A 12,277-nucleotide genomic window follows, 5' to 3' on the forward strand; every position below is an offset into this window, starting at 1 on the left:
GTTTGTTACACGTTTGGTTTCATGACCTTATAGAACCATACAGAATGAAACAGCGATGGCTATTGAGTCTGAAAGAGCTATCCCAATAGTCCCACACCCCTCCTTGTTCCCCACAGCCCTGTAAATGTCTGCTTTCAAATTCATCCCTAATTGTAACTGTGTTTATAGATATACCTGGTGTCAAAACATTTCAAAGAAAAGCTGCTAAAATGAGCTAAGTTCACACCTTGTTCTTACAATATCTGTAGAGCAAGTTATTAATGAGATTACCAGTTGATTTTACATTGAATAGAAATAAAAAGCCTTAAGTTCCTCTGGTTTTGTACTTTCACGGTCCTTTCTTGTCAGGAGTGAAGATTTATTTTAACACAGTCTTAGCATGTGACTGAATATGGTCCAGTGACAGCATTTGGAAAAGTCTTTGATGAGGTGGGATGCCAGTCATGTGCAGTGAGGAGCACACAGAGCAGGTTCTGTAGATGGGGTGTAGTTATGGTGGAAATTGGGAAAATGTGGAGGACTCCTGATGTAGGTAATGGAATTAATTTAGGATCATATTCCATAATTGGAAGCTGGATTCCCTTGTGGAGCATATTTTCAGTGTGTAACATCAGCAGAAGACTGCCAAAAGCCCAAAGGGAGGTTTCTTGCTCCTGGGATATGGAACATCCCAACAATGGAATATCCAGGTTTCTATTTTTGCTTTTGATTTATTACTTTCTCTTAATGAGACTACTTGATTTGTCCATTTAGACTGTGTCCATTTGCAATATGGAGTTTTCCTCTTTTGGGCACAAATTCCATGCTGTGCAGAAAACCTTTTATTAATGGCAGAGGAATGGGAGAGGCATGAAGATAGACTGGCAGCACCATCAACTGTGTGAGAACCAGCTCAGGTTTATACATCCTGTATCCCACACAAACATCACCTCTCCATCCCAGATATCCTTTGGTGGGGCTGAGGCCATAAAGGCATCTCTCGCACAGATCAGAGGTAGGTTAGGGTTCAGCATGTTATGGTTAGAGACCAGGTCAGGCTCTGCATCTTCAGGAGAGAAGAACTGAATGTGATTCATCACATCAAAAAAACCCATGGCTGCTGCAACAGAAGTTAGAATTACATCGAGTCTACAGCTATTTGGGACAGGCCATTCCACCCAACTGGTCCATACAGGTGTATATGCTCCACACGAGCCTCCTCCCATCACTCTTCATTCCGCCCTGTCAGCATCGTCTTGTATTTCTTTCTCCCTCATCTGTTAATCTAGCTTTCCCTTAAATGTATCTATACTATTCACCTCAACCATTCCTTGTGGTAGTGAGTTCCATATTGTCACCATTCTCTGGAAAAAGAAGTTTCTCCTGAATTCCCTATTGAAGTTATTGGTGACCATCATATTTATATTAGAGGACTGTGCAATGCACTCCACTTAAAATGACCATTTTACAATTTCTTGCCATTGGACCTGGGTGACTTGAAACTTTTCATATTTGCACAATGTTACATATCCAAGTGACTGAGTGTACAGCAGTTTAAAGGAAGCTCCAATAAAATTTGAAGGTCCAAAGGGCAGAACCCTATGGAGGTGCCGGCGGCGGTGGGGGGGGGGGGGGGGGGGGGGGGGGGGGGAGGGAGGGAGGGGGGGGGGGGGGTGTCTCAACTGCCAGCTGGAGAGCCAGTGATTTCCCTGTGTCGCCTTTTTTTGAGAAGGCCTGCTGCACCTTGTGCAATTCAGTCACTAAACAGGTCAGCAGTGGGCCTTCCCCTGGGATCAAGGAGCCGAGGGGTGGAAGTCCTGCCTGGTGAGAGCTGCCAACCAGAGGCTGCCAGTTTTTCTGGACTCAGCAGTGCAACTGGGGAGTCCTTGGATTGAGGAGGGGCCCAGGCCACATGTGAGTGATGGTGGGAGGGGGATCATGGGGTGAGGGTCCTGGTGGTGGTGGGGGGGTGGGGGGGGGGGGGGGGGGGGGTGGTGGTCAGCAGCAAGACCCCCAATCAGGTACTGAGTGCCTTTGAATGAGTGACAGCCTCTGCCCCTCCAGAACAAACACACCAGGGTTTGCTGCCTGCATGGTGAGTCCCTCCCCACACACACACAACCACCGCCCCGCCCCCCCCCCCCCGCCCCCCAAATCGCTGGGTTAATACCAGCGGCAGTGGGATGAGGCCCTTAAGTGGGACTTCCCACCATGGACTTAATCAGGGTTGAGGTGGGAATGTGGCTGGGTTCCTACCTAGCTAAACCCTCCCACTCGATTAAACTCCCCCACCAAACTCGCCACGGGGAGGGCACGTGATTCCATCCTGTTACAGAGCAATTTGTAATAAATTTTTAAGGATTAAACAACACAGGAATTGAAGAAACATTTAAAAGGGTCACACGTGCAATACAAGTTGTCATTCAGGCAGAGTTCCTTCCTTAGAACCATTATGCTGGTTGAGGTGAGGGATGCCAGTGCTGGAGGGCAGAACTTTTCCCATTTCAGCCAGTTAGTGTTGGCACCTAGAACTCCCAGGTCAGGGATAATGCAGGCAGATGCTGGGTAAAGCCTTCCCTGTTTTTCCCCAACATCCTTCTGCCCAGCTATAGATGAGCTCCTGATGAATGGATGAGGAACAGTTTCTAACCCCAGATAAAGCACATGAACATCTTTGGATTCGAGTCATCGATTCTGAAGAAATTTCTTGTATATTGGAACCTCCATGTTCCATGTTCAAATTATTTGCCAGAATGTCCTATAACATGTCCATGTGTAAGACACCAAAACTTTCTAATTGTGTGTATTGCACACATCTCCATTCCCATTTGCTAAATCTAAACATGCAAGACAAAAATTTGGATACTTTTAACAATCCTCTAATTTCTATTTATCCTCCCCCAGTAACAATAGATAATGGAGGCTTTGCTGTATTTTCTGCTCCATATCATACTGGCTGATTCTGTCACTTCCAGGGAATGATGGTGGTCCCGGATTAAATGCTGGAGATTGCTTCGACTGCAACTCTTCTCAATGGTGTGCAAACTTGTTTACCTATTTCATGTTAAAAGAATGTTACATGTTAATAGTGAAGGCCAAAGCACACTATATACTGAAAATGTAGGCAATTGAAGGGATTTAGTTTCACAGTAAAATACTGCATCTTTTAGATTTTTCCTGTTAGGGAAAAAGGAGGATTTGTAACTCTTTCGAGTACAAACACGTTTCCATCTGTTTCAGATGAAGTTACATTGTTTCATAGTTTGCCATTGTGAGATTTGAACTCTTGATCTTGGGGTTACAAGCCCAGTACCATAACCACTTGGCTATTTAGGCCAAGCAAGGAGGATTTGTATTTACATAGCATGTCTCATGACTTCAGGAGGCCCAAATGTGCTTTCCAGCCAATTAAATATTTTTGTAGTGTTGTCACTGTTGTAACATAAGAAACACTGAGGCCAATACCTGTCCAAGTTCCAGGTGGGAGTGACTAATTGACCATGGAGCATCTTAGTGTTTTTCTGGCTCAGTACCATACCAGGTGGTACACATTCCCAGCAGGCAACTTTCTTCCACTGTATTAGTTGGGCTTTATAAATCAGAGCTAGTAGAAATGTATAAATGAATATGTGTTACAGTATCACATATAACTATTCTGTTCTAAAGCTTGTTACTTTGCGAAGAACAATTGTTTCAAGTACTGGTTACATTGCCCATAAAACTGTAGCAATCACTATGATAAAGTCTAATCTAATGCTCATTTACAGGATTATTGGAAATTGTTGCCCATCCCTAAATTCCCTTGACAAGCTGGTGATGAACTGCCTTCTTGAACTGCTACAGTCGATCTGGTGCAGGTACACCCACAGGACTAATGGCAGGAGTTCCAGGATTTTGACCCAGCGACAGTGAAGGAATGGCGTTTTACTTCCAAGTTCAGCATGGTGTATGACGTGGAGGGGAACTTGTTGGTGGTGGTTTTCCCATCCAGCTGCTGTCCTTGTTCTTCTGGGTGGTAGAGGTTGCAGGTTTGGAAGAGGCTATCGAAGGAGGATTGGCGAGTTGCTGCATTGCATCTTGTAAATGGTAACATTGTGTACCAGTAGTAGAGGGCGTGAATGATTAAGGTGGGGTACCAATCAAGTGGGTTGTCCTGGATGGTGTGGAGCTTCTTCAGTGTTGTTGGAGTTGCAGTTATCCAGGCAAGCGGAGGGTATTCTATCACACTCCTGACTTGTGCCTTGTAGATGGAGGACGGGCTCTGGGGAGTCAGGAAGTTGGTTTCTCTGGAGAATTCCCAGTCTCTGCCCTGCTCTTTTCACCACAGTATTTATAAGGCTGACCACTTCAGCTTCTGATCAATTGTAATCCCCAGGATGTTGATGGTGGAGGATTCAACAATGTTTATGTCATTGAATGTCAAGGGGAGATGGTTAGATTCTCTGTTGTTGGAAATAGTCATTGCCTGGCAACTGTGAGTTGTGACTTGCCACTTTTTAGCCCAAGCCTGAATATTCCAGGTCTTGCTGCATTTAGACATGGACTGCTCCCGTATCTGAGGAGTTGCAAATGGTACTGAGCACTGTGAAATAATCAGCAAACATCCCCACTGAGCTTATGATGGAGGGAAGGTCATTGATGAAGCAGCTGAAGATGGTTGGGCTTAGGACACTACCCCGTGGAATTCCTGCAGTGATGTCTTGGAGCTGAGATGATTGGCCTCCAACAACCACAGCCATCTTCCTTTGTGCTAGGCATGACTCCAACCAGTGGAGAGTTTTCTCCTTGGTTCCCAATAACCTCAATTTACTAAGGCTCCTTGATGCCACGTTTGGTCAGATGCTGCCTTAATATCAAAGGCAGTCACTCTTACCTCACCCGAGTGAGTTATAAGCAATTGTAAATTGGTTCTGATATGGTTCTTGCAGGCTTGGATGTATTCTATATCTTGTGGCTGAGGTTATGGCTTAATACCTTACCAGAGACACAAGAGATAGGTTGTCCTCTTTCATAGGGTCACTTATCTCTTGTGTCTTACCTTCTTCTGCCTATTTTTGTTTGCGTTCTTTTTTCCCTCTGTTTGGTTTGACTCCAGACTGCTTTGATTTTTCTCATGGACTGTTATGGCAATTTCTATCAGGTTTCTCTCCACTGCCTTTGTTTCTGAGCATAGTCAAAGAGGTAGAATATTTTGGGCATAAATAATAAGGGTGTAGTGAAAAACATTGCATGACTTTCATCATCTCACCAAAGGAGTTCCAATCCAGAACCCACAGGTTGAGGTTCCAGAGATGCTTGTTTAGAAAGATGCATCTCTGGCTCACAGCCACATGAAACCCAGCAACCTGACATACAGAGTATCATCAGATGATTGAATGAAGCCAATGTTCTCCTGAAACTCCTGATTAGAGGCAGAAACTGATGCAATATTTTTATTATTATTTGTTCTTGGGATGTGGGCATCACTGGCAAGGCTGACAATGATTGCCCATCTTTAACTGCCCTGACAAGGTGGTGTGAGCTGGCTTCTTTCTGAAACACTGCAGTTTGCTTACTTCAGCAGGCAATAAGAGTCAACCAGTGTAGCCTAGAGTCAGCTGTGAGGATCTCACTCTGTTTCAAAAAGTGGCTGTGGAATTTTTTACGTTTGCCTGAGAAGAGAGAAGATGCCTTGGTTTAACATCCTATCTGAAACCCGGCACCTCAGTTTCCTCTGTATGGCATTGGACTGAGTCTCAATTAAGTGGTCTAGTCCTGCAGTGGGACTTGAACCTACAGCTTTCTGACTTAGAGGTGAGAGTGCTACCAACTGAACTACCTTATAGTATTACTGAAGTCACAAAGGCTTTTGCCCTTTGGCTGCAGATATCCTTAGATGAAGAAGGATGTAATGAATAAATGGTACTTAATACTTATTAATGGAGAACACAACACATCTCTAACTGGGTAGCAAGCATCACTATATGTTTTTTAACACTGTGATACTTACAATACAGTATCCACTAGTTTGTTTGGTGTTTCAAAGATTAATTTTCTTCTTTCCACTGCAGAAATAATCTTTTTCCGTGGTCCAAGTGGCAGATGGATGCCTTTCAAATCTCCATCAGTGCACAGCATGAGGGAATCCAGGTCAATCTGCTCTCTTGCCAGGATCGGGACGAACTCTGTCATGTTCTGAGATGCCAAGAAAGTTTCAAGTGGCGTTGTCTCAGGCTCGTCATCATCTAGACCTATATCATCCTCATTCCAGGGCAAATCATCTTCCTGTTCTTCATTGAATCCATGAAACGTTTCAGGATCAGTAAAACTTTCCTTGGGATTCAATACTTCATTACGCAATTTGGAACCAACATCTTCCACCTCATTGTTGCTGAACATTTCCTCTTCCACATTCAAACCCAAGCCAAAATTCCTTCTGAAGAGCATATTCCCCAAACCAGGTCGATTGAAGAGAGACTCATGGCCAAAATTATCATGTTCAGAGCATTTCAAATTGAGAGAGGCTGCATTCTCCTCATCTCTTTCATTAAACACATCCAGTACATTGGCCCGAATCCCACTGCTCCCTTCTTGACTGACAAAGATGACATCCTTTCCTAGTTGCTGCTCCATGATGCTTTTGCTGTTATCCTTCTTCTGAAGTCTCTTCTGCAGGGATCCTTTCATGATGGAAGAAATGCTACCTATGCGTTGTGATCCACCTACTTTGAAAAGATCACTGACACTAGATACAGTCCCACTCTGTAAGGGGGCAGCACCATTCCTTTGGCTTTCCATCTCCTGGCTATATTTCTTGTTCATCCGATTTTGGTGCTTTTTCTTGCGCCTTTCACACACTTTGATCTGTTTTTCGCTGTCCTTTATCGCCTTCTCCTTTAGCCTGGCAACTTGTTTAGGATTCATGATGGTTTGCTTGGTGGCAGCTGTGTCCAGGAAGCGGACACATTCCATTCGATCCTTATTGGCTGCAGCATCCATGGCAGAATGGAAATCATTATCCAAAGCCCAAATGTTTGCACCAAAGTTGACCAAGAAAGTGACAATGTGAAGGTGGCCATTGGTTGAAGCATGGTGCAAAGGGGTATTGCCCCAGATATCGCATATATCAGGATCGCCTCTGAAAGGCAAACCACAAAGAGTTAATTTAGTACAGGGTTTTACAATATGCAGCAAGTCTTTTGGTTCAGCCTCTCTAACTTTATCCCCTTACCCATCTTTTCCTGGAGCTGGTGACACATATTGGGCTCTGGCCCTGTGATACTTTACCTAAGTGGACATTCTTGATACTTTAACCTGGATTATGGCCAAGTCTGATCTAACTTGTGACCTGCACTGACAGGCTTCCAAAAAAGAAGCTGATTTCCCTTCTCTCCAGGGCTTCTGAAGCCAACAGTAGCTTCACCAATTTCCTAATGAGATCAAAGTCAACAAAGGCCAGCTCACTCAGTGCAGGTGAGACCTTAGCTTAGACAAGTATCAAACTGAGCATGACAGTGAATTCTACTAGACACATTCAACACTTTTAACAATTTGTGAGACAGGCTGTGTCCACTAATTAAAGTTTTTGATACTCTGGTCTCTAAGTCAGAAGGTTTGGATTCAAATCCCACTTGAGACCTGAGCATTTAAATCCAAGCTGATATGCCATTGCAATACTGAGGGAGTGCTGCACTGTCAGTGGTGCCAGTCCTTCAGATGAGATTTAAATCAAGGCCCTGTCTATCCTCTTAGGTGGACGTAAATGATCCCATTGAACTATTCAAAGAAGATCAGGGGAGTTCTTCCCAGTGTCCTGGCGAATATTTATCCCTCGATCAATATCACTGAAACAGACTGTCTGGTCATCATGAACCCTAGTTCTGTCGAAGGGTCATGAGGACTCGAAACGTCAACTCTTTTCTTCTCCGCCGATGCTGCCAGACCTGCTGAGTTTTTCCAGGTAATTCTGTTTTTGTCTGGTCATTATCCTGTTGCTCTTTGTGGGAGCTTGCTGGCTTTACCTTGGCTATTGCGATCTGTACATTACAACAGTGACTACACATTATAAATTACTTCATTGACTGTAAAGCATTTTGGAACACCTGAGGTTGTGGTTGACAGTGCTATATAAAGGCCAATATTTTGTTTTTTCTTTTTCCCAGGGTGTGACTGGAATGGTTATACACTTTGAACCCTCAGGTTTGTGTGTATTGACAGTGACGGGAAATAACCTATATCTATTTACAGTTACTACTAGCAATGACATAGGCAGACAACACTGAACCATGACTTGGGTTGTGGCATCAATTCATGTTGCTGAGGGCCACACCCTTGAAATATTAATACATAATTTCTTTCTACAAACTGACCTGCTGCTTGTTTCCAAAAATATCTGGGTTTTTTTTTATGTCTGCTTCTATACCCCAAATGACACATGGTTTAAGGAAAGCTTGTTGACTTAGACCTTGAATAACCTGAAGCAGTTCTCTCAATGTCTGTCATTTCAAAACACATTTACAAAATTAGTTCCCAACCAATAAAGGAAACATTGGAAAGCAAATGTAAAACATGCAAATATTTAAAAATAACAATGATTAAACTGTTCTATGTAAAATTAAATAGTGAAAGGCTTGCATTTATATAGAGCCTTTCACAACCTCAAGATGTCCCAAACACTTTCCCAGCTAATTAAGGATTTTTTTGAAGTGTGGTCACTGTTGTAATATAGGAAACTTGGCTGCTAAATTTGTGCCACAAAAAGCAATGATGTAATGACCAGGTAATGTTTTGTGATAAATGCAAAATACTGCAGATCTGAAATAAAAACAAGTGTTGGAAAAACTCAGCAGATCTAGCAGCATCTGTGGAAAGAGAAACAGAGTTAACATTTTGAGTCCAATATGACTTATTCAGAACTGAAGAGAAGGAATGTAATGGGTTTTATACTGTTAAAAAGGGGCAGAGGGACGGGTGGAGCAAAAGAGGTCAGGGATTAGTTAGAGTTAGAGGGCAGGGGAGATTAAATGGCAAAGATGTCATAGAACCAAAGGCAAAGGGAGCGGTAATGATAGTATTAAAGAAACAAAGGTTTAGCCCATAGTAGGTGAAAATAGCAGAACAAAGATCAGCTCACTCCGAAAGCAAAAACATGAGAACTAGATACACACTGGCACTCGGTGGGGAAATTAAAATTCAGGACAGCATTCATGGTCTCTGAAGTTGTTGAATTCAGTGTTGAGCCCAGAAGGCTATAAATTGCCTGATCAGAAGATGAGGTGCTGTTCCTCCAGCTTGTGTTGGGCTTCACTGGAATGCTGCAGCAGGCTGAGGACAGAAATGTGAGCATGAGAGCAAGATGATGAATTAAAATGGCGAGCAACCGAAAGATCAGGGTCATGCTTGTGGACTGAGCACAGCTGTTCTGCAAAGTGGTCCTAGTCTGCATTTGGTCTCCCCAGTTTAGAGGAGGCCATATTATGAGTAGCGAATACAGTAGACCTAATTGAAGGAAGTGCAAGTTGATCGCTGCTTCACCTGGAAGGAGTGTTTAGGGCCTTGGATAGTGAGGAGAGAGAAGATAAAGGGGCAGCTGTTATCCCTTCTGTGACTGCATGGGAAGGTGCCTTAGGAAGGGGACGAGGTGTTGAATGTGATAGAGGAGTGGACCAGGATGTCGCAGAGGGAATAGTCCCTTTGGATGCTGACAGGGGAGGGGGAAGATGTGCTTGGTAGTGGCATCATGTTGGATTTGGTGGAAGATACATCCCTTGAATAAGGGGGCTTGTGGGGTGTAAAGTGAGGACAAGGGGGCCCCATCATGGTTCTAGGAAGGGGTGAGGGCAGAAGTGCAGGAAATGGGTTGGACACAGTTGAGGGTCCATGTCAAACACAGTGAGGCGGGTGAATCCTTGGCTGATGACAAAGGAAGATGTGTTGGAAGTGTTGTTATAGAAGGGGTTTGTGCTGTTGGCTGAGGGATAAATGTTGGACAGAACACCTGGAATAACTCCCTTGCTCTTCTTCAGAATAGTACTGTGGGGTCTTTTACATTGACCAGTGGGGCCACATGGGGCCTCTGTTTAAAGTCCCATCTAAAAGACGGCACCTCCGGCAATGCAGCACTCCCTCAGTGCTGCTCAGGCTGGGTTATGTGCTCAAGCCTTTTGAGCGTATCTTGAACCTACGACCTTTTGACTCAAGAGGCGAGAGTGTTACCCTCTGAAACAGCCGACATGCCAGAACCCATGCATCACCAAATAAGAAAAAACATGAATGACAACCTGAGAACCAGGTTTTGACACTCACCCTCTGCTACAGATGAGCTGAAGAGCCTCCAGATGCCCGTGATACGCCGCCCAAAGGGTCGGGGTCATCCCATCCTCATCCGGATTGTTGAGATCCCTCCTGGTGGCCTCCTTAAGGGGGCCGAGGTAGCCATCCCTGGCTGCCTTGTGGTACCTGTCAGTCATGGCTCAAATCCTCAGGCTGCTCCCCGCCGCACACACCGCAAGCATCAGGAGCGAAGCAGCCAGTGGGTGAGAGAACCCAGAGATGTAGCGGCACCGCCCAAGCTGGGACATTAAGGACAAAGTCCACTCGCCAGAAACTGCAATTTAAGGTAGACCAGCTGGCAAACTAACCTCAGGTCCTATTTCCCGCGGGTCTTCGGCACAATATTCTTTTTGTTTGATAAAAGGCGCATTTTGCAAAAAGAAAGGAACCATTTGTCGTTTTAAACTGAATTACAAACGAGTTTATGTGTTTGCATATTTCAGAGGTCACTCGCATTGTCTGTTCATCTGGAAAAAGGAACTTTATTTGCTTTTGCGGTTTTTCCACAATGCAACGTTCTCGCTATTTTGCATCAATTGTGTCTCTAATATTTGCAACTGAATCCTCAGCAGGTTTTCTTGTCATTTTATTTGCATTATTCATTTTGATTTAGAAAGGGCGGAACGACCTTAAAGAGCAATAACATTATAACAGCAACCGACCTTTGGATTATAGGCTGATGTCAAGACTGGAAATTCTTTTTCCATTCGATGTCCTTGTAGTGCATTAAATTATTCCGGTTGAGAAGCATAATGAATTCATATCCATAATTATATTCTTCTGTTCGGACGCAGCCGCTTGCAGCCAGAGATCCACGGGGGGAGGGGGCGGTGGTCAGTGAACCATTAAAGGCGGATTCAGTCATTGAATAGGGAGACCCCGTTCATGTCAAACTAGACAAGCAACACTCAGTGACTGCACAGTATTTCAGGGGCTCCCAGCATGGCACAGAAAGTAAATGCAGCCTATAGTGGAAAGGTATTTATATAGATAAAAGCAAAAAACTGCGGATGCTGGAAATCCAAAACAAAAACAAAAATACCTGGAAAAACTCAGCAGGTCTGGCAGCATCTGTGGAGAGGAACACAGTTAACCTTTCGAGTCCACATGACTCTTCAACAGAACTAAGGAAAAATAGAAAAGGGGTGAAATATAAGCTGGTTGGGGGGGTGGGACAAGAAGAGCTGGCAAATATTTATATAGCACTTTTCACGTTCCCAAGCCCTACATGTACAACCAATTTTTCACAAGCACTTTTTGAAGTGCGGCCACAAATAGGAAACAGCAGCCAGCTGGCTAAGCTCCCACCATGTGGATAGTGACCAGATAAGGTGTTTTAATGAATGTAGGTTGTGGGACCTTGCTGTGCACAAATTGGACACCAGGGTTACACTACAACAGTGGCTACACTTCAGCAATATTTCTTTGGCTGTGAAATGGGTTGGGACGCTTTGTGGTTGCATAAGGCGCTAAGTAAATGCAAGCTATCGGCTCCGCTGATGCAGCCAGCTGCGCGAGGGGGATGGGGCCATTGCATCAGGGGGTGATTCACACTGACCTCTCCCGGTACCGACTGCTGTTGGGGGGTCTTTACAAGTACCTCTGTGCTCCTGGTTTGCAAGTTCAACAGCCCTTGGGTCAGGGGGTCTTGTATCTCCAGCAAAGAGAAAAATAGATTAATGTCTCTATACCCCCTTGTCGAGAGTTAGTGTATTTTCTCTCAGAAACTGACTGATCTGCTGTATGTTTGTAGCATTTTCCGTGGCGTTGAATAGCGGAACCGGCTCAATGGGCCGAATGGTCATCCTTTGCTCCTACTCCTATTTCTGCCATTGTTGTTTCCGAATTCCAACATCTGCATCTTTTAAAAATAAATAAAGATGAGGTTGTGCGGCTGTGAATCTTTTGACAGTGTCCGAAACGCAATCTTTCTTCTCAATCTTAAACACATTTCTTTCTCCCCTGCATTGCCGTTCATCAGCCAGAG

At 44.3% G+C, this 12,277-nt stretch overlaps 1 protein-coding gene across 1 annotated transcript; it reads right to left on the bottom strand.

Moving 5' to 3' along the window:
- Positions 1 to 2,161: 2,161 nt before the first annotated feature.
- Positions 2,162 to 10,676, bottom strand: anks4b (ankyrin repeat and sterile alpha motif domain containing 4B). Its single transcript, XM_041206719.1, has 3 exons — positions 10,264 to 10,676; positions 5,969 to 7,096; positions 2,162 to 3,033 (listed from the first exon to the last, which is right to left on the bottom strand). Exons 1-3 carry the CDS (start codon positions 10,425 to 10,427, stop codon positions 3,030 to 3,032), a joined length of 1,296 nt encoding a protein of 431 aa, XP_041062653.1. The 5' UTR covers positions 10,428 to 10,676; the 3' UTR covers positions 2,162 to 3,029.
- Positions 10,677 to 12,277: the final 1,601 nt, after the last annotated feature.

The sequence above is a fragment of the Carcharodon carcharias genome, chromosome 15 (assembly GCF_017639515.1).
Source record: "Carcharodon carcharias isolate sCarCar2 chromosome 15, sCarCar2.pri, whole genome shotgun sequence".
In the NCBI taxonomy this organism is placed as follows: Eukaryota; Metazoa; Chordata; class Chondrichthyes; order Lamniformes; family Lamnidae; genus Carcharodon; species Carcharodon carcharias.

What these genes read in the sequence shown, in the direction of transcription:
- anks4b (XM_041206719.1), bottom strand. Translation starts at nt 10,427, where the DNA reads ATGACTGACAGGTACCACAAGGCAGCCAGGGATGGCTACCTCGGCCCC. An exon ending in CAGCTCATCTGTAGCAGAGG is followed by an intron (nt 7,097 to 10,263) that starts GTGAGTGTCAAA and finishes TTTGCCTTTCAG; the next exon opens with AGGCGATCCTGATATATGCG.